The sequence below is a fragment of the Sitodiplosis mosellana genome, unplaced genomic scaffold (genome assembly GCF_009176505.1).
Source record: "Sitodiplosis mosellana isolate CC-2019 unplaced genomic scaffold, AAFC_SMos_1.0 Smas_scaffold_6226, whole genome shotgun sequence".
Taxonomy (NCBI): domain Eukaryota; kingdom Metazoa; phylum Arthropoda; class Insecta; order Diptera; family Cecidomyiidae; genus Sitodiplosis; species Sitodiplosis mosellana.
This window is the reverse complement of record NW_022601467.1, coordinates 10,787,666-10,810,415: the sequence shown is the minus strand read 5'-3', so window position 1 is coordinate 10,810,415 and position 22,750 is coordinate 10,787,666. Positions and strand designations below refer to the sequence as shown.

At 37.3% G+C, this 22,750-nt stretch overlaps 3 protein-coding genes across 10 annotated transcripts; 1 reads left to right on the top strand and 2 right to left on the bottom strand.

Moving 5' to 3' along the window:
* The first annotated feature begins 893 nt into the window (after positions 1-893).
* Positions 894-4,445, top strand: LOC129577921 (uncharacterized). Of its 5 annotated transcripts, XR_008689058.1 has the most exons (6): positions 894-2,117; positions 2,186-2,752; positions 2,919-3,081; positions 3,178-3,375; positions 3,449-3,519; positions 4,231-4,445. XR_008689058.1 is itself a non-coding variant. In XM_055465768.1 (5 exons), the coding sequence occupies exons 1-5, from the start codon at positions 1,943-1,945 to the stop codon at positions 4,248-4,250; spliced, it is 1,173 nt and encodes a 390-aa protein (XP_055321743.1). In that variant the 5' UTR covers positions 894-1,942; the 3' UTR covers positions 4,251-4,445. The 5 variants fall into 5 exon arrangements, 3 of the variants coding, with proteins under 3 accessions (XP_055321743.1, XP_055321744.1, XP_055321742.1); XR_008689057.1 differs by having other exon boundaries at positions 3,178-3,519; positions 4,231-4,443; XM_055465768.1 differs by lacking the exon at positions 3,449-3,519 and having other exon boundaries at positions 3,178-3,425.
* A 196-nt stretch (positions 4,446-4,641) lies between these two features.
* On the bottom strand, positions 4,642-22,646 carry LOC129577919 (protein unc-13 homolog 4B). Of its 4 annotated transcripts, none has more exons than XM_055465761.1 (14): positions 21,720-22,646; positions 20,370-20,877; positions 19,336-20,243; positions 11,303-11,564; positions 8,796-8,909; positions 8,420-8,649; positions 8,060-8,267; positions 7,383-7,975; positions 7,047-7,271; positions 5,848-6,883; positions 5,453-5,722; positions 5,147-5,316; positions 4,825-5,006; positions 4,642-4,741 (listed from the first exon to the last, which is right to left on the bottom strand). In XM_055465761.1, exons 1-14 carry the CDS (start codon positions 22,136-22,138, stop codon positions 4,647-4,649), a joined length of 5,220 nt encoding a protein of 1,739 aa, XP_055321736.1. In that variant the 5' UTR covers positions 22,139-22,646; the 3' UTR covers positions 4,642-4,646. The 4 variants fall into 4 exon arrangements, with proteins under 4 accessions (XP_055321736.1, XP_055321737.1, XP_055321740.1 ...); XM_055465762.1 differs by lacking the exon at positions 21,720-22,646 and adding an exon at positions 21,150-21,223; XM_055465765.1 differs by lacking the exons at positions 19,336-20,243; positions 20,370-20,877; positions 21,720-22,646 and adding exons at positions 14,738-14,875; positions 16,612-17,277.
* On the bottom strand, positions 11,618-14,741 carry LOC129577920 (succinate-semialdehyde dehydrogenase [NADP(+)] GabD). Its single transcript, XM_055465766.1, has 3 exons — positions 13,612-14,741; positions 13,228-13,516; positions 11,618-12,913 (listed from the first exon to the last, which is right to left on the bottom strand). Exons 1-3 carry the CDS (start codon positions 13,930-13,932, stop codon positions 11,967-11,969), a joined length of 1,557 nt encoding a protein of 518 aa, XP_055321741.1. The 5' UTR covers positions 13,933-14,741; the 3' UTR covers positions 11,618-11,966.
* Positions 22,647-22,750: the final 104 nt, after the last annotated feature.

The window sequence follows — 22,750 nt, the reverse complement described above, 5'->3', positions numbered from 1 at the left end:
TTACCCTACGATGTGAAATTACAGCTCATTAAATCACTTATATTGCCAATCTTTGATTTTATGGATATTGTGTATCATGAATACGGCGTTCATGGAACAAATCAAGATAGTGACCGATTAGAAAAAATGTTAAACTGCTGCATTAGATTTGTCATGAACATAAAGCGAAGTGAGCACATAACATCACATCGAAATAAACTTGGGCTATTAAGTCTATATGATAGAAGAACATCTCATATAGCTAATATGATATGGAAAATAACAAACAAAAAAGCCCCTGAATATTTAAATGATATATTGCGACATAACGAAAATAATACACGATCCAAAAACAAACTCATCATACAAAAACCTCACTCAAACACTCATAAATCTAGCTTATTTATCGGTGGACCCAAGCTATGGAACGTCATACCAGATGAAATTAAAGAAAAAAATCTTATAAAAATTTTAGCAAACATTTCGAAAAGTATTTAATTAAATCATAGTGATGTATGCAAATGTTATTTTTTTTTTTCTTTTATCTTACTTTGTTATAAAATTACATATTTATTTTAATTTTGGAATTTTGATGTTAATAATTATGATGATATTTTTTTTATTCATATACACATAGATTTAAGGATGAAAATGTAAAAAAAAACAACTATAATTGGCCTTCGGGCAGCATGTATATGTTTTCTGAACAAATACCGAATCAAATAAAGAAATAAATAATAAATAAATATCTAACTCTTTCAATTTACAACAACTTTTTCAATACTTTCCATGAAATTATATATGAGACAAAATATGGAAAAATGTTTGATCAATTCTAATGAAACTGTTCATCAATATTGAAATATTCTCATAAATTTCTGAGCCTCTTTCTTTGCTGCTCCTCAAATACGAAACCTTAACCCTACACTTCTATTCAATGGGTACAAAAACGATAAAATGGTAAAATAATATTGATCAGCATTTTTACGTAAAAATGGGGTGTCTTATTTGTGTACCGATATTCCAAAGTTTGCTTTCAAGTATAATCATTTGTTCTCAATTACAAGGGCCTGTTCATTTGAATTATTGGATTTGACTTTCAGAAAGATTAAAACTATAAAATCGACAAAAATCGATGAATGGTACAGAATATGTTATCTGATCACATTGAATGAACTCTATGTCAATTGTCCGGCCAAAAGTGATTTCCTTTCTTTTTGCTCGCTTTTCGTAACCGCGGCAGCATAAACATTTAATTGCATTACGAATTTCAAGCTTTTGCAAGCACGTGCCACGACACGCAAAATCGAATCATTCAGACACACACAGCGTGCAGTGTTCTCCAGTTCGCTGAATGAAAGAAAGTAACAATGAAATAACATGATGACCGTTTGCAATCGAAAATGTTTTCATTAAACAGATAACAACTTGCTTACATATGTTAACGAAGAGGAAATCAAATCGAGCCGTTTTTTTTGTCGCTTGAATATGATCACCGAAACAAAACTATTTTATATAGTGTGTATAAATAATTCAGTCCATGTTTAAAATGGTGTGCGCGGTTTTATTTTCATTTTGTTCGCACATCTTTGGCTCATTGTTTTGTGGTGGCCGTTTTAATTGTTCAAATAGAAAACGAATGGAGTGTGTGTGTGTGTGTGTGTGTGTACTCACTCCACATGCAATTGGTACCACCATCAGTGGCACAAGAAGCTCCGAATTAACTAAAAATGCGTCGCGCACTTTGATTCATTGTCAATGCGTCGCATTACTTTGTCAAGTGAACAGTAATTAGCTCTCTTGTTCGTCTGTAGCAAGTGTTTCGATTCAGTCACGCGAATTTTTTTTTAAGATTCTTTCATCGTCTGTTCATTTTACTGAAGTGTGATTTGTTTTTTGGAAATATTCTGCGTGAATTTTGGTCGATTTGGTGCATGTGGATTATTCGAACAAACGGAGAACCATGGGGAAACTGCGAAGAAATTTATTCGTTTGCTTGTCAATTGTTTTGCTGAGTGATTTTGTGCTGAGTGCCAGTGTTGAAAAACAAGGGCTGAGTGCCAGTGCTGAAAAGCGTACCGATCAAGATTCGTATATTGATGCCCTGCATAAAACACACGCAGAGGATTCGTTGCATTGTGAGTGTAAAAATGGAATTTGCGAGAACTTTTTTCGGGTTTGATTTTAATTTGAGTTGTTATTTAAGCGCGTGGTGTCTATAAAGATAACAGCATCTCACCTGGGTATTTCTACGGTCCGCCAGCAAGTGAATACGGATCGCCAGCAAGTGAATATGGACTGCCAGCAAGTGAGTATGGACTGCCAGTTTCGACCGAATATGGTGCTCCTCCATCCAACAGCTATGGAGCTTCATCAGCACCCACATATGGACCACCCTCATCGTCTTATGGGCCACCGTCGTCATCTTATGGTCCTCCCTCATTTAGCTACCACTACGGGCCACCGTCATACAGTCGACCGGTAAACGTTTACAATTATGGTCCAGCGCCGCCAAAATTCCCCATCGTCCATAGTGCTCCTCGCGACGAACATTGGCTCTTCGATAAATTTAAGTTCAAGCTCGATCTCTTTACCATCGGCAAAATTCTCATTAAATTGATTATTTTCAAGAAAATCGTTAAATTCATTGCATTGATCTGTTTGCTGCTCTTCTTGCCACGATTGCAAACCAAGCAAATGAATATCGTTGACATGCTGGCCGGTGGCGATGAAAGTGAAGAATCAGCCGAAGAAAAGCGATCATTCGATATGCGTAAGTGAACAATGTGAAAAATTTAACATTTGATTTGTTACAGTGTCGGAAATTGCAATTGCACAGCTGCTGCTGTAAGAATTTGGCATTTTTCATCAAAAGATCGATTACATATTCAAAAACGGTGTGCTATTTTTAATATGTGAATGATTGTGATAATTTGTAGGTCAATCAAGACAGAAGCAAATAAACGAAGTGTCACGATTCGCAATGACAGCCATCGAATCGTTCACCGACAAACACCTGATAAAATGCGGCAACTTGAGTGATATTCCATGCCGTTTCCAATCAATGGTCGATAATATCGATGAGAAATACCCATACGAAAGGTAAACGTCCATTAAAAAAACAAATAACTAGTACAAACTTCTGTTAAACTATTTTTGAAATAGTAGGAACTGAACCGAGCTTTTTTTAAATTACAGAATTATCGAAATGTTTGTACCAATTAGCCAATACTATTTATATCCACCGCAAAATCCAAACAAAATGCGTAGGAAGCAGCTGAAACCACAAAATGCAGCATCGTTCAATGATGTGAACCGAACTGAAGAGAATATGCTCCAATCCGAACAGAGTTACGTTGAAAGTTCAACGCATCCATCGATAGCAACGACCCCACAGTATGATGAGCTATCCTTTATGTCATCATCATCGCCGTCAATCGATCACAGTAATAGCATTTAATTTTTCTAGTTAGTATAGCCCGTTGCTGTGAGGCATTATAACCAGATATAAAACACTGCCACCGTCTGGACTATTTTTAGGTATCGCATTGTGTTTGAACGGCATTTTATTAATGTTAGCCAAATACAGAGATAGCATGTAAATCGTAGATCGCGCCATATAAATCAATTTAACTACACCACCACATATGTCCAGCTACTATCCTCCTTTTTCTACCTTCGATTTCACTCCTATATACCAAAATTAAACAAATATATGTGTCACATTTGATCGTCACCAATTAACTTACAGATCCAAACACTAAAAACCGAATTACCATTACCCGAATGTCATTCTATGTAAGTTGCTAGCATATTTTTCTCTTAAAAAAACGCAAAATCGGTATTTAGCAATATATGCAAGTGTGTGTGCCTCATGATTTTTGACCTATTGTTTTCGAAATTCTGGTTTATATTCATTTCGATATTGTTTTTCATTCTTGTACGCTGGTGCTTTCGGTTTTCTATTTTCTTTCATTATCTATCCATCTCCCTCTCTTTCTCTCTCTCTCTCTCCGCCTTTTTCATACGTGTGTGCGCCATCTCTTTCTCTTGTATTTATTTATTCAATCATCGCTAAAGCATTTTTTATAATGATAATAATCTAATTTATATTCTAGAAGTGTAAAATAAATTATTTTTTCGTGTTGTGGAATACATTTTAAAAGAAAAACGCACTTTCTTTCGTTTCATTTCATTGTTTGTCATCGTCGTCGTTGTCGCCGTCATCGTCGTGTATTGGAACGCAAATAGCGCCCGATATTAGGTCGTAACGCACCAAAATCAAACAGGTAAGATTGTTTAACATACCGATGAGCTACTTGTGTCTTCAGCTGCTTTTGAGTCCAACACACTCGCTGTCCTTCTTTTAATCGCGACCAGAAATGAATCAATGCCATTGACAAATACCTCAAATTTTCAAATTGAAAAAAGAGAAACAAGAAAAAAAATGAAACCAACACCTGTTTAAGAGATGCATTTTCTAATTTATCATTTATTTACGTTCATTACGTATAGTTTGTGTTTTTCATTATTATATATATATATATATATATATAAAAAGTTCATTCGTTATTGTAATAAATATAAGATTTAAATTAATCATATAGAGTGTAAATAAAAATGAGAATTTAAACGATGTCTCCGTACGCATCGATCGTACTCGTATTTTATGATGATGAGAGTTTTTGCTTCAACTTTTTCATAAACTCTTTTGCCAGCTTATCGCCTTCGCGCAATTTCAGTGCATTTATGTGCGGACAATCTGTTGAAATGCGAGAATATGTTAGTACGGTATTGACATTTGATTGGATGATTTTGAAATAATTTTAAGCTTCGAAATCTTACCTGAAGTTTTTGGACGGCTCAATTTCAAGTGAACTTGTTCACCTCGCTGATCATTTGCTATTTCGTTGAATGGCAAGAAACATTCAGCTATGTATTGATTCGAAAAACCCAACAAGTCTCGATCTTTCACACTGAACATAATCATAGCCTTTTCAATCGATCGCTGATCGTTGCTTATTGGACTGCAAACGATAAGATTAACATGATCAAAATTAGGCGAATTGAATAATATATTGAAAAAAAAAAATGAATCAAGGAGAATGAATGACGTTCTAAAATTTAGCATACGAAACAAATCGATATAAAATCAATCAACACTCACATCACAAACTTCTCATCGAAAAGTGGGAATAATGTTTTGTTCTGAAAATTCGTTTTATACTTCGTTGTGACGCCGAATTTCTCTTCCGGACTGAATTGGATTCGTACAAATGGATCACACGTTCCATTACTGGCGATTGGCACCAAATTTCGGGCGTTGATTATTTCGATCTGTAGAAGATTGGTGACGAATATATTGAAATATTGAGAAAGACTTTCACGAAACAATTTCGTTTCAAAATATCGACAAAAGATGAAATATATGAAAAAAAAATAAAAGTCTAGCTTCATGCTGGCTCATACGTACCTCAATGCAATTATCATCTGAGAATCCGCATCGAACGGTTAGTTGACCGAATGTTGCATCTTCCATGGCCTGTTGTTCTTTATACCGTTCATAATAATACTGATGGATGAGATCGCTGGTTTCGTAGCTGTGCAACTGCAAAAGTTTTTCAGTTTCGGCGAGCGTTTCTCGTTCGACACATGTGCTGGCAGTATCGCCACATTTAAAGCTCTTTACCATGATGCGCAGGCTTTCGCGTAGATTACTGAAAAACTGTGGCGGTCGACGTTTCTGTGAATATACCAAGAGACGGATATTTATTTTAAAGTCGGCGAACAAACTCATGGGATCAATTATGACGATAAATTGAATCAAATTGGTTTGAATACTCAAACAATTCGCAAAATTTCACTTACATCTAAATTCGTTTGTACTAAATCCCGTAGAATGATGGCTAATTCTTCCCAAATGGCGGCTAAAATGCGTTCAAAATTGACTTCATTAAGTTCGGTGTTGAGTGTTTTCAGTGAATCCTCGAGGTACATCATGAGTCGATCCATTGAGTTAGAATCTTGATGCAATATTTCCGCTCCTTCCATTAAAAATTTACGCATCGGTGGACTCATTTTGCGGGCAACGATCTCAATCAATTGGACAATCTTATTTTCTTCGGTGTCGACGGCATTTTCGACGACATTTTTCAGTGTTTCCTCGCATCGTTGTGCTTCAGCTTGGCTTCGATATTCCGCCAACTTGGTGATGATTTCTTCGACTTTTAGCTCCTTGATGAATGGTGCCAAACTTTGGCGTATGTAGTCAATGTTATTTATGGCTAAACACCACTCTGGTGTCACTTCAAATTTGTTGCCATCGTAAACATCTTGAATATTGCCAAGGCCTTCGACGCGCGACGACATTGTGTCGGCATAGAAAACACAACAACGGCAAATGTCATCGACAATCTTTGCGATGAATGTGTAACATCCTTCAACGTCTGGCCAATTCAATTGTTGCCAGAATATTTTGATTTGATAGAATATGGAGAGCGTGTCAACAGCAGATGAACTGTATTTCACGGTATCGTCGACTGGCGTCAATTTATCCAATTCGATGGCCTTTTCGATGCGTTTCAATGCTTTGTACAATGAAATGTCCAACCAATGCGCCACACCACTTGTGAACCAGTTGTGATAATCGTTGATTCGGAACACAGTTGTGTCCGGGCAAATGGCGCTGCTCAGAGCAGCAAATCGTTTCAAGATCAAATACACTTCGAATAAAGTGGTGCCCATGTTGACTTCGTCATTTTCAGCAAACTGTTCACCTGGATTATCTGGCATTGATATCCGCTTTAGATGCTTACAAGCTCGTTCGATCGTCATTTGGAAACTCTCCGATAATTCCTTCTCGTAGTAAATGTAACAAATTGATGTGTAGTTGCATTGGACGCGGCTGAAATGTGGAAAAGAATTTGGTCAATCAGAGGTAATTTGAAAATTTGTGAGACTCAAAGAGACAAAGAGTTGAGTGTTAGGTGTTGAGTAGAGAAGGAGTACGATTGATTATGTAAGAAAATGGATCAGATTGCAAAAATATTTCCTCTATGGAACATTACTCTTTGAATAATTTGTCGTAGAATTCCAATCCTCGTTGCAAATCTGCCCGAACCAATTGCGTAACTTTGATCACATTCTGCAGGTTTTCTTCGTCATTATCCTGATTCACATCACGAATCTCGTTGATTTGGAACAAGTAATCTTGAGCACCGGATCGGATGGCTTCTTCCACTACGGTGTAAATGTCGAGCGACTTCATGTTTACGTTTGACTTATTAAGCCACCTGGTGAAAGAACACAAACATGAAAATTATCAATTTTCTTCGTTTAAAATATATTATTCTCAAGTGCTATTCCAAATAAAAGCCCACTAATATACATTTTAGCATATTTACCCGTAAATATTTTTCGAAAACAGATCGGCATCCTTTGGCGGTGAAAGTGTGCCAATGATTGAAAGAATGCTCAAGACTTCGTTGAGCATCTTTATGCAGTTTTTATCGGTGGACGTTTTCTTACGAATGTTTCGAATGACTGAGAAGCAGGATGGAAGTAATTTCTTGACTCCTTCCCAAAATAGCTTCTTGTCTTCCAATTGTGTTTCCGGCGAGTTCAGGAATCGCAATAGTTTCTCCAACAAACCTTCAAACAACTTGAAGGACAATGCATGATTCGAATGAATCGTTGTGTATGCAGACCATTGCGCAATGGCACGTGTATTTGCACTGATTCCACTTTGAGCCGAATGTTGTGCGATCACCGCTTCGCCTTGTTCACTGAATTTTCCCGACCACCAATACGGTGCCACTCGTGACGATTCCAATTCGTGCAACAAAAGAAGACGCAATAAATGCTTATGCTCGTTGACGGCTACCTTGCAATTTTTCTCAGCACTGAATGACAACCGCAACTTGAGCAAACCTTGGTGTTTTGCCTTATTTTTCTTGTCCAAATTGAACCACATTACCAAGCCCGAAGTTGAAATTGTCTATAAATTGACGATTCAAAAAATAAAAATAAAATAAATTTCAGAATAAAATCGACTGCTGTTTTGACATAGAGAAATACCAACCCGCAATGGAATGCTACATCTTCCAATCAATTCGTTGTCATGTTTGCCCGTTGATGCTGTTACAGCAATCTCTTTCATCAACTTACGAAAACCACGAACACCTTTGATATCCAGGAATTTGGTCATTTTCTCGCCGAGCGTCTCAGCTGGATCGAAATCCCACACTTCAATCACTAAGCTCTCATCACCCGTTCCATTCAACAATGGCCTGCGCAGTAAAATGATTTCCATTCATGAAATTCAGATTCATTATTTGCTTTTTGAATAGGTTCTTGATCATCATTTTTTTTTTTTGTGAAACTTTTGGCACTTTTCCATTTTTGACACATCAAGAACAAATGAAACGAAAATTGTACTCACAGTGAGAAGTGTTCTTCCCATGTAGGATTCAATGTGCACGTTTTGACCGAAGTGTTATATCGATGTGATGGAGCCGATCCAATGTACATTGTGACGAATGGATCGGACAATCCATTGGGATCCTTTGGTTCTAGCTCTTTTGCTTCAATCACTTCGACATTCAAGCGCATCTCTGGTGGCTTCTTCATGGCTGCTGCGCCTAACAATTCATCGTGACGGGCATTCGTTACCTGTTGCAATTTATCATTTAGTTGATGAATGTTATTCATAATGAAATGATTGTTACGATCGATTTTTCAAGACTCAATCAATGAAAATTGGTAAATTATACATAAAAAAAATCCTCCAATTTCATAGCGTCAGTAAAAAAAAGTACCTTGAAGGCTTCTTGAATGTACCCAAACAGGGAACTCTGGCACGTTTCATTTTCTGTTTCGCATCCAACATTGTGTAGTATTTGATAAAGGATTTCTTCGTAGAGTTCCTCGGTCTGTTGAAAATAAAAAATTGATGATTAAATATTTTTTCACAAAATACGAAAACAAATCGCACACAAATAAAAAGCAAATGGAAAATGTTTTGATAATATCATCTCGCGCGAAGGTATCGAAATTTTGACACAGAAAAAAAGTGTTCTGTCATCGGTTCCTTGACCTTGTCCCATTCTATCAAAGAATCAATATATTCATGTGTATTCATCACTAGATTCGAAGTTCAGACTGAGTATTGCAACATTGTCTGACGACGGAAAATTGTTCACTAAAATGTCATAGACTTGCGTCTTGAAAATGGTTGTATTTTTATCTCAAACTAAATCCACAAATAAATAGCACACGATTCATTAATCATTCGCTGAAATGTGAAACCTCCTACAGAAAACCCGATGAACATCACACATCGAATCAGACACCGAAACGGATTGAAAAACAAATTGGATACTAACGGTCATCGAGAGGAGAAAGTGTTTGGTGGTTTTGTCGAGAAAATCACCAGGTACACCGCGAAAATGGTTACGAGCGATGGTTCCATCGCGATTCACCGATTTGTTTGTGTATTGCATTGTATTGCGAGCCTTGTGCGCCGCATCACTTTTACTTTTCATCAGACCACGGGCACTGCGTCGAAATTGTTTATACCACTCAAAGTTCACTTTTGATTCGTTGCCGTTTGCAATTGATCTTATTGAAGCTGTAGCAGTAACAGTAGCCGCATTCTCCGTCAATTGCACTAAACTATTGCACTTTTCTAGGGTGGCATATTTCCTGTGCGTCGACTCAACACCATACCGTTTGTTCGTCACATCGTCAATCGATTTGATCGAATGTGGAATTGACGATGTGCTCATTCTCTAAACAACGTTTATTTGCCCGTAATCAAATCCCCTTACACACTTCGATTACGATCATGCCAGATTGAATGCGGCTCGAAATAGAAATCGCTTCGATCAGACAAAAGAAAGGAAAAGAAAATCAAACGCTTGATGATTCGTATGTATCCGAATTCGAATACGTATGGTTTTGTTTTCTTTCGGGGATATTCAATACAGTCAAATGGCCAGCTAAATCGTTTTGAATGATTTGGTTGTTGCTGTGCGTCGTCTTCCTTTTTCTATCATTTTATTCATTTCGTTTTGTGGTTGTTTTTTTTTTCATTTGTCACTTTTCTTTTCGTTTTGCATTTAATATTTCTTTTTTTTCCCTCAATTTCGTGCGTATTTTGATTTTCTTTCACATCATTTTGGCACTGTTGATGCCAATTTTATTTTTGGGTACACTCTGTTACAGTATCGAACGGACACTGATGCTCTCGTTAAATTTGCCAATGTTTGAGCGAAGAAAAAGCCGTGAATTATGTAAACTTATTTTTTTTGGGCTCATCGACGAACGAACACACAACAAGTAAAATAAGCCAGACAAAAAGTCGAGCTATGGCTCGAGACGTGTGAGATCAAAGTCAGTTTAACTTGAAATTTGTGCGATAAACACACGTAGTGGCATGAAGCCGATGGATAGTGCGTTTTTATTGGCACGACTGCAACGAAATCGCAAACAAAACAAAACACAGGATTAACGGTAAAACGACAACGACGTCGACGACAAGAAGAAAAAGAAGAAGAAAAATAAAAACAATCTGACACGAGCCGATGATCCATTAAAACAATTGAGGCGTCTGTTTTCTGTCCAAAATTTGCACTTTATTTTTGACGCATTCGTTAGATTGTACGTTAGTATCGAACGATTTTGTGTGAGCATCATGAGCAAAGAAGAAGAAGAAGAAAACGATACAAACAATGTTGCAACACAATAATCGGCAATTGATAGATTGAAAATGTGTTTATTTTCTGCTTGAAAAGCAATTTATCTGAAAGAATATTTTCAATAGAACCGTTGTGAATTGACTTCGTTCGGACTGTCCGTGTGGAATGCTACATAGGCAACACATCAAACAGACAGTACATTAACTGATCGAAAATGCCATAATTCTCTCAATAAAAACTGATGGACAAAAATAATCGATAAGATTATGATCGTAATATTTAACAGATTGTTCCCCTTTCGAATTGGACTTGAATCATTCATGAACATTGTGTGGCAGAAAAATTGTTTTGTATTCTTGAACGCTGTGTGTCCGTGCCGAAATCGTAGAAACATGTGACGAAAATAGATTGAAATATAAATTTCAAGGTTATGCATCGCCTTACGAAAAGAAGAAAATGTTATAACGATAGAACGATTGTTTATTTTACATTGGTCATGGTGTGTGTGTGTGTGTGTGTACGATGCGTAAAATGAGAAAATCCCCACAGACACATTTTCATTATACTTTTGTTTCATTTTCGCGCTAAAAAATTCGCTTTCGTTGTACACTTGTCATTTTACTTACATTTGATCCGGTGAGCTCTTTAATAAGTTCCTCTTGTTTCGAATGCTGATCTTCGGGTTCACTGTCTGTGTCCTGCAATGTTTCGGTGCCACTGTCATTTTCGTGCTCCTCGATTGTACGCAATGACACTGAGTCGGTGGCATGATTGTCAGCGGGTGCTTGTATTGCATGCGAATTGACAAGCAAATCTTCGGCTGTATCCGATCGTTGACGCAATAGCGAACCAAACTTTTCAAAAAACCCACCATCTATCGCTTGAATCCTATGCAAATAAACAAAAAAAATGAAGAAAAAAAAAACAAAATTTGCAATGAATTTTCGTTTGAAATTTTAGCTGTGATTAAACCAGTGTAAACATTTATTCATACTTTTGGAATGGCTCTACACATATATATACGCATTTAATCAATAGATATGCGTCTTTATTGTTTTATTCAAAAAATAACATTCTTTTTTTCAGCTCAATGTTTGTACCTACATCAAAAGAGTTTCAATTATGTTTTTTTTTTGTTTATTTCATTAGCGTTTACATAGTGAATGTTGGAAGACATTAAAAGATATATTCTTTGGATTTGATGGCAACGTCGTTGATTTTTGTTTATATTTTAAATTCCGATCGATATTTGATCTGCTGTTGTGCATGCGACTGATAATGTGTCAATATTTAATCCAAACCGCCCAGGCAAATGTACTTAATTTCAACATAATCGTCAATACCATGACGTGAACCTTCACGGCCAATGCCTGACTCTTTCACTCCGCCGAATGCGGCTTCGGCTGTCGATAGTAAACCTTCGTTCACTCCGACCATACCAACTTCTAATTTACGCGATACACGCATCACTTGATTCAAATTTTCGGAATAGAAATAGCCAGCCAAACCTCGATTCGTATCATTGGCAATGCGTAACGCTTCATCTTCCGTCTTGAATTTCAAAATGGCAACAACTGGCCCAAATACTTCTTCGGTGTACAAACGCATGTCGGGCGTAATATTTGCAACAACGGTTGGCTCATAAAATAGTTCACCTTTGCCGGGTATTGGTCGACCACCGACAACAATATGTGCGCCTTTGCTACGAGCATCCTCAACAATGTCCGACACTTTGTGCAATTGTGCCGTATTGATTAATGGTCCAATTTGTACGCCTTGGTCTTTTCCATCGCCGACTTGCAGAGATTTCATAGCAGTCAATAGTTTTGCGGTGAATGCATCGCTGACAGTGTCTTGAATCAAGAAACGATTTGATGCAACACAGGCTTGGCCACAGTTACGGAATTTGGATGTCATCGCTCCGGTGACGGCTTTCTCCAAGTTGGCCGATTCGAATACAATGAACGGAGCATTTCCGCCCAACTCCAAGCCGATTTTCTTTATGCCTTCGGCACAATGGCGATACAGAATGCGTCCAACTTCAGTGGATCCAGTGAAGGACACGCCGGCAATCTGTTTGCTTGTGCACAACGCCTCACCAACGGCCGCAACATTCTTTCGACTGCATGTGACCACATTGAAAACACCCTTCGGGAAGCCAGCTTCCTCTGCCAATTTCACCAATGCCAATGCTGTCAACGGTGTGTCTTCAGCCGGTTTGATTACAACCGTACACCCTAAAATGTTTTGGAATTTTTGGTTCGAGAAAAGAAAATTGCACATTATTACGAGTGTTAAAAAAGAACAATCGCTGAGAAATGATTGAAATCAGCACGATAATTTCGGTGACACTTATAGATAAACAAACAGCCGAACACGATTAAGTAGTAAACCGATTTAACTGTGACGTAGGCACTCAGCTCGCCACAATGTGTCTATTTGTAGATGTTTATCTGTATAATTGAATTCCATATGACTTTGTAAGTTGTTAGCTAAAAATGTCACCGTCATTGCCGTTGCCGTCACATCACCAATGCAAATTTAATCGAACCTGCTGCAATGGCTGCGCTTGCCTTTCGCGTGATCATTGCATGTGGAAAATTCCACGGTGTAATCAATGCGGCGACGCCAATTGGTTCACGCGTTAGAAACAGTCGCTTCTGTTTCTGTGGTGTTGGTATAATTTCGCCATAGACACGTCTTGCTTCTTCAGCAAACCATTCCACAAATGAATTACCATATGTTATTTCACCCAATGATTCGGCCAACGGTTTACCCGATTCCATTGTCATAATCGAAGCGATTTCATTGCGATTACTCTCAAGTAGTAAATACCATTTCTGTAGAGTGGTAAAAAAACAAATAGATAACACGTCAATCCAATGATAGAACACTATCAAATGACCAAATTTTACACTGAAAAAAAAATACATACTTTCAAGAGTGTCGACCGTTCTTTGGCTGTCAACGAGCTCCATTCGTTGGAATGGAATGTTTTATGGGCCGCATCAATGGCTTTGTTAACATCGTGCACATCCAAATCAGGCACATGACCAACAATCGATCCATTGGCTGGATTTGTAACGGCCAATTCAGTATTCGACGATGATGATACCCATTCGCCGTTGATTAATGTTTTGTTCAATAATAAATGCATATTTCGTCGAAAATCACCTTGCAACCACACACGATTGATGCTTTTTAACGAATGTAAGTGGTTCACCGTGATTATAAGGCGACTAGCTTGAAAAATCATTTCGACGAACCGGTTGAAATACAAATCACACACTCTTTCTGCCTATGAGCACCGTTAATATATTACCGATAAAAACGAGTGCTCAGCTGACGAAAATTAAATCTATCTCTTTTGCTCCTGCGTGTTAATTAGTTCGAGTATTGTTCGGTATTTGATATTTCGTTATCTCTCGTGCCACAAACAAATACTTTGGCCGAGATCTTTCTGGTTACACTCTTCAATTAACAGGAAATTACATAAAATCGTGTATAATTCGTCGAACTACAACAGAGAATTTTAACAAAACACCCAGCGCGCAGTTGCAAACAATGTCAATTTATGTTTGTTATAAGGTTAAATAAATGAAAACAAGAATTTCTCGAGTTATCATTTAGGCTCATCAACCATATGAACGCGACAGAGAAGGCGAACTAATTCACGTTTACCGCGAGCGAAACACTTGAATTGGGCGCAAAAGAGACGACTATATAGCTGCGCAACCGAAAATGTCATCGGCGCCCATTCGGAATCGTATAGCAACAGATTATAGCTGTATATATACAGAGTGCTAATCATATGTTTAGAATTGTATGGCGTTCGCACAGATACACACACGCACACTTTGACATGCAAAATGCGTACAGTGCGGCCATACGTGTTTGCGTGTATTGGAGCATGGCTTTTGTGTATGCTCATACACACACTGGTAACACAAAATAAATGTTTCAACTTCAGAATCGCACGTTGTAAACGCTTCGACAGTAAACAACATCAAATATAGACCTGTTTTGTTAAATTTAGCGTACCAATGTTAAATCACACTTACTTTGGTTCATACGTTTCGGACTTCTTCATTTCATGCATTTTCTTCAAAATGTTTTGCATTATAAAATCCTCCTCAGCCATTTTGATTCACTTGTTCTTTTCTTTCTCTCTTTTTTAATATATTCCTATTCCACTCTCTCTAAATGAAGGAAACAAAAAAACAAAATCGTTGCCGATTTGCAATAAATCACCGCACGCAAATTGCTGTTTATGCATAGAATTTAAGGAATTGAAATTACACACAGTTATTTTGTCAATTGAATTATTCATGTCATTCAAGCTAATATATAGATTGGATTTTGCATTTTGTTACAGCCGGTAGTTAATCTGTATTTCATTAATGTACGATTATCTTTTTGAGATTTAAACGGTATACAATAGCAGTCTTTGTCATCACATTGTGTTGATTCAAAACGCTATTTCTGCATCTACGTACAATGTTTCGAACGATTTGGGGCGAAACAATAGTGTTCATTGTTGATCTCTCACTTTTGACGACAGCAACGGCAACAGCGACGGCGACGGCGACAGCACGAGATGTAAATCGAACGTGCAAACCATACGAGATATTTCTGAGACGCTTTTTTAAATTAAATGGACGCCAGAGCACAATTTATTGTGCATATAGCCGTATGGAGCTCATTCTATATAGATTTTAACCGATGGACTTTAATTTTTCGTCTATGTTTGCTCACTACCGATTTGATTTTTCCCGTTCGGGACAAATGTAAATTTATTTCCAGTTTTAATCTGTTTTTTTTTTCTTGTTGTTGTGGCTTAAATCTTTTAGACCATACGGACTACACGAAACGTTCTATGTTCCGATTTTATTTGCCGTTTAACGCTTATGTTCTTATTATCATTGTGGATGTAGTCAAAATCTATGTCGATGTATGAATGCTATTTATTCAGCATAAAAACTGGATGTGTGGCCAATTGACGGGCAATCTCAAACTGGATTTCCACATCAATGAAGCAGATTAATATTTCGATATTAATCATATTAAAATGTCTAATCATATGATAGAGGTTGTTACTATCTGGTTGTTTTGTGTCTGTCTGGCCGTTCGTTCGCCGTGCTGTGCTATGCTGTGCTGTGTATTCGATTGGTTTCGTAACTTTCGCACAGTTGATTTAACGAGAAGCATTTATTTGCGATCAAATGAAGCTAATGAATAATTAATTATCGGATTTTATAAAGTCGAAGTAGCTGCGAGCATAATAACACTGAAATGGTAAAAATAGCCAAAACTAACTAGAGGCAAACACACATTCCACATCAACGAGTTTTAGGTTCAAACTGCGACTGATATTTGCCGTCTGGCTTCTTGACGCTGCATGAAACGTCGTGTGAGAGAGACTTTTGAATATTACTCATTCGCATTTTTTTTTTGGCAGATAAGTACAATTATGGCAATTTCAGCAGAACTGTATCGCCCGTTTCTCTCGCACTTACTTGTTCGCAGTGTCCATTTTATCATTAAATATTTACAGAAATGTGTGACCACCAAATTCTCCCAGGAATTTTTGAATCACGCCACCACAATTGAATGACTCCATCCAGATGTTTATTCAATGATTGGTCCCGTATTAAATTTATAAATGATGCGCGATGCACATTGCAATCTCATGCGTTGGATCATTCAATCGAAATGTTTGTTCTCATTTCATTAGTTTTGCAATGCGGACAGTTTCCTGTTAAATCAATTAAAATATCTCTCTTTTTTCCCTTCGTCTGTCCCTAATTTAATTTTTTTCATTTGCAGATCGCATCAATGGCGATCACGAAATGCAAAATCTCATCATGACTTTTGACCCGAATAATTCAAACTGATTTCTGACAACTTTCTTCCACAATAATCATTTTCGGCTTACATTTTTTTTCTCTTGTGGCAACAACACAGACCCACTTTTCGATTGTATACGCGTCTTTTTATGTTTAATTTTTCACTTTGATTCACGCAAAGCACGTTAATTTTAAATGATTCTTTTTTTACGGTTTGTTAACACCAGTTATCACGCATCACTCACAGCACTAAGCAAATCATATTCGGCAGCTTGTTAAGAATCTAGAACGTCGCACGTTTTTTTATTCTTTTTGGACTCTTTCGTCGTATTAGGCAGAAGAAAAAAGTTGAATTTTCTACCAAAAGTATCAACATAAATGACTAAATAAAATGAAAGAAGTCGCGAGCCGCTACAAAAGTGCTTACAAGATGCCGGCTGATAAATGACTGAACTGAACGTCGCACAATAGACTTGAATTTAAAATAAAGACTTTGTTTATGTGGCTATAGCGCTGCGCGTAGCACTTAATACAATAAAACAAGTCTTGTTTTTTGTGGTGTTTATCCTTCGTCGTATATAAATGTTTGTTTCAACGCAATAGTCTCTGTCAATGGATTCCCTGTACTTATTGAGCACAATTCTACGTATTTGTATAATGAATAATGCTAAAACATCGACTAAATATGCTCGCAAAGGGCGATTGAAAATTCCACAGAGTACGCGCGCGCGATCAACTGTTCGCGTACAGTTGAGAGATACAATGAGATATAATGAGATTTTTCTTGTCCTCATCATCTGTCAATGCCATGCGCTGACTCATCGCAATTTTGGGTTTTCTGTCGCTCTGCGTATTTTATCGTTTCTCTCATCCACATTCTCAACTTGACACTGTGTGAAAGATGATGTTAAAACTACCGAACGTCAATTATCATGTCATACTTATTATGCTTGGCAATGGCATTTCTATTAGCCGTGCAGTTTATTGAACGATAATAATATTGGCGATATGTGTGTATGCATTTACATCGTACAGCGTGATTACGTCTTTCAGGGGGAATTTGAAATTTTTTCAAATGAAATATATATTTAGAATGACTGTTTCGCAGTCGTGCTATTGTGTCTCATATTTGGAAATGATAACGTCATCATTTTCTCACTTCTTGGATTCATCATTCGATTATGCTATAGCAAGTTAATGCTCCCAAAAAGAGATGTAGGTTAAGACGCAAAACAAAATCAAGACGAATAAAACGTGAGATGGTAGAAAAATCCCCGCTCCATGCTGCATGCAGAACGTGTACGAATTTGAGTGGGCCAAGAAGGTTGGTGAGGTTTTTGGTGCTGAGTGGCCATCTTGGTGAAATAGATTTTGTTCATTTTTTACTATTCCGTTCCATTCGCAATCGTCTTGTGTTTGTCTTCTTATTCATTTACATCTCTACGAAATACTTGACAATTGGGTTATCGGTAACTCATTATCACCGGCTCTAGATTAATTTTAATGCAGAAAAACGTCGTTTTTTTTTCTCTCATGCAAATCACAACGATTTACTTGGAATGCACTGCTTTTGATTTACTTTTCTAACTTATTGTTAATTTTGATCGAACGTGTGTACGGTTTTGATACTGTTTTAGCGCTAGACATGTAAAATAAACAAGTGACGCGAAACCGGTATTTCATGATTCGTTCAATCATTATCTGAATACGCTAACGAGAAAGAGAATACATTTATACATTGAATGTGTCAGGAAAAGCCATTCACGCTTGTAATCTGGAGTATTGCACCGTATATAATCCGTTCACACGTTTCGAAGTGCGACAATCGAATTTTCCTATAGCAACGGCATGATCAATAGCAATGGATGTCGGTAATAATTACTCAATGAGCAGCGCAGAGCACGATGCGGATACTATCTCAATTGAAAGTATTTTTAAATATTCAATAATAACATACTGACTGGTTTGCCTTTAAACCGGCTGCATTCACATAGCTTTCACGAAAGGTACACACACAGAACGATGACGTATCAAGATTTTATGGCGCCCTTGGACACAATTCCATTTTTTGCACACGATTTTTAAGAAGAATAAAGACAAACAAAAAGGATGATATTCGTTTCGTACAGACAATTTGAGTTATCATGTGATCAAATAAGACATGGATATTCGATGTGACACACCGACAATTCATTTTGTTTTGCGTCATTGCAGAACGTATTTTTTTGGATAAAATTCGATCAAAACTCTTTGATTGGGTGACCAAAGAATGAGTAATTATTATGTGTCCAGAATACAATAGGATCAAAATGAAGTTTGCAATTTAGTCACTGGTCACTTAATATTTGCATTTCTTCTGATGATCAAGTTATTTATTCCAAAATGGCTAAAAAAAATAATTTATTGAGTCAATGCATAAGCTGGATTTTAGTACAAAGGTTCCATTTATTATTCGTTTATCAGTTTTCGACCCAGCGAGAATTAAAGAAAAACAAAGCATTCAACTGCACTCTGACACATGAGTGTCCTAAGCGGTTCATTGTAACGGCACGCTCCTGTTCATGATGTGTGATGCTGTGTGCATGCTCATCACAGTCACGGAAAACTAATTACTTTTAATTATTATTAACACTTTGAATAAAACAGTCGTCTATTTTTAACGAGCATCTTTTCTTTTAACATCAATGGAAAATCCACGTTATCTATTCTATTCAGTGAAATGACAATTTAACTGAAAAAAAGGTGTTGCATCTAGTGTAGAGCCAAATCAATATATCAAACAAAATAATACGATGACGAATTGATGTACTTACGATTTGGGTACGCTTGGATCGGTTCGTTTGCGGGAAAATTTAAGCCAAAGTTGATTTTTCCACCGTGAAAATGTTTGAGTTTTTTCTAAATTTTTCTCACTGTATGATTTTCGGGCTTTGCGATTGTACAACACAGACGGGCAATAATCATTATCAATTAACTGCTGTTGAGTCATTGCGCAGCGATTGATACGATTCAAATTTGTATCGCTGGCACTTAAATTTCGCTTTCGATTATTATTCAAATTGCTATTAAACAATGACTGTACACTGCCACTGAAACGACGATACAATTTTGGAAAACTAACGTTCGCCTCGTTTTTGGCCGTTGCATTTGCCGTTGGTGATGATGCTAAATTCTGATTGCTTCGAAACAATCGATGCAAATGTGCGGTAAACTTATTCACTTCACTTCTTTGAACGGACTTATTGCTAGAACTATCAACACTTGAACTGCGTACACACAATGGCTTTGTCGCTTTGGTTTCACTTTTATCAAAAATTATGGACTTGGTGTCGATGCACGAGGCCAAATTGAATGCCTCCGAATCAAAATTGGAAGAGCTCTGTGTATTCCTTGCATCAGTTTTTTCTATATGAGTATGGTATAATTCGAGCCGCGGTGTTGTATTTTGAACTCTTCGGTTGGATGACGTTGATGTTGATGTTGATGGTGTGACTTCATTGATGGACTTATTGGCCAAACTGTGAGTGCTGTGCAATTTTATTGGCTCGGCATAATGGGCAATGATTGGAGTGGTGGAAGTGCTGGCGACATGATTTGGTGCTACCGTATTTTTATTCAGTCTTCGAACATTTTTAGAACAACCGTTGCCCATAGTTTCGGTTGTATTTTCTTTTGGAGTTTTGATCGGTATTCGCGGTGCCGGAGAATTTTTCCGTTGACGCTACAAGCGGATGAATAAAGTGAAAATTGGAAATTACGAATTTAGAAAATGTATGATTTTGGATAAAGATTCAAGGATCAAGAAACAAGAATCAAGAATTAAGAATATACAAAAAAGCCAAACTACCTGCGAATTGGGTTGTAAATTCCTAACGAATGGGCTCAATTCGTTTCTTCGAAATTCGTACGCTTTTCGCTCAAAGTCTTCGGGAACATCGATTGGTTTTTCATTATACCGTTTCACCGAACTATTTATATATCTCGGTGGTGTCACATGCAGAGTGTTTTTGATTATGTGCGGTGTGTTTGTGTCATCGTTTGATTGTTGCACATCATCTATTTCAACAATCGTAACCGATGCACCCGATTCACTTTCTTCGTTGTAATTTTGATTTTGATCACCACTGAATGAGCTGCGGTGTTCATCGCCACCATTTACCGTAATCCGTATCCGATGATCACCTGACAGCTGTTTCGTGTGTTTGTTCACTTCGTGATGATTTCGATCGGTATTGTAGCGGTAAAATGGTTTATTAGAGTCGCTAAGCCACAGTTTAGATCCGTTTGATGCGTTATCTAGAAACGGCTTCGTTTGATGAAAGCCAGCCCACCCATTCGAATGTGCTGATGTATTTCTGCAAGGACAGACGAGTGTGCGCACCGTACGATGCCAAATGAAACATGAAACCGAGTTGCAAGGTATACACGCGTGTGACACGAGGCGTGTGTGTGTGTGGTGTTTCAAATGGAAAGATAATGAAAAATAAAAGATGGATATTGTGATTAATTATGTTTGGTACAACACGAAGCAAACAATAGATGACTAAGTGAAAACACAACTATCTTATCGAATGAAAAATTTAAAAATTATCTTGACGAAATGTGTGCTCCATTTGCACTTGTTTACTTGAATTTTATCGAGTCAAACAGAGATACACGGCGGCGAACACATGCAAAAGCACACACGAAAACCATGGAGCGAAACACGATATGCTCGGGAATCATGTGCGAAAGTTGCCTGCTAAACCAAAATAAACAAACCGAGCGAATGACTCATCCAGTCGTGTGGTGGATGAGCTGGAAATGCTGTCAATTCAAATGGCCAGCACAAAATAGAATTTCCATTGAATTTATGCACTTTTCTAAATAATAAATGAATCCGTGTGTAATATCCGAGTGTGTCGTTAGAAACGGTGCTGAAACGTCAATGGGTTTATGTGTCGATTGAATTGTGTTCTGTGTTCAATTAGGTTTCGTTTACGAACCATAGTAACGGCAAAACAACAGTGAATATTGTGACAAAACACAACACAAACACCACACTTCTACTTGTGTTGCAAATGCACAAATCAATTTCCTCTGTTGTGATTAAACAAATGCAGATGTTTTTGCAGCGATGTGATCACAATATCCAAACAACAACAACAACCTGTACCTATTTTGTTTTTTTCTTGCATTTGCAAAATTTTACACTTACACTGAAATATTTCCATTGATTGGTGTTTTGTGTGTCCATTTTGATTTATCGGCAATTGCGTATATGTTATTGGTATCATTTGCACTGGACGATGTATCGATTCCTTTTTTATTGTCGTAATATTTGTTTGATGTTTCAAATGAATTCACTGTCCATCGATTGTATGGATTTATCGAAACGTTTCCTTGTCGCTGAATTGCATGCCGATTTCTTGTGCGAATTTCACAACCACTGCTATTGGTACTTAGGTCACTACTGCCACTGCTACCACTATTCACTTCGATACTGGAATATCGATGGCCATTCACCGTTGTGTTTGGGACGAGGGCGAAATTACTGCTCATCGTTGACCGCGTCAAACTAACGCCATTTTTCGCAGGTAGTTTCGGTAGCTTATAGTTAAAACCACCGTTATCCATGTTCAATGTCAAATGTTTCTATTTCTTATTCTGAATGTATCGTTCGCGTGTTCTAGCCGCCTTAAACATTCATCATTATTTTTGAGGGTTGGTCACTCCTTTTTACTACTGTTCCACTACGATTCATCACCAATGCACGATTTGTTTTTGTTCGTTTTTTTTTATTTGCTTTTATTTCACCGTCTCAAGTAAAACCATAAAAATATTAAACAATTTGTGTCATGCTACTCTATATATTTTTTGTATTTTATTCCTTTCTGACTGTGGTAGCGTCGAAAATATTCCAATTGGATTGAAATAATGAGGCGAACATTGACACTGGTTTTGTGTTGTTTATGCACACGCGGCGTTCAGTCGTTTGTTGGCAGTTGAAGTAGCCGATCGACGAGCAACCAAACATTTAGACCTTTTTCCAACAACAACAACAACAACAACAAGCCAGTAAGGCAGATATGTAAGTGTACATTGTGCACAATGGTTCGGTCGGCACAAACGATTTTCACAACACGGCCCAGCGAACCACCATCATCATCAACAACATCATCGTAGCAAAAGTAGCAACAGCAAGTGTTTTATGACAATGAACGATCGAATCTAAAACTCCAACACGAA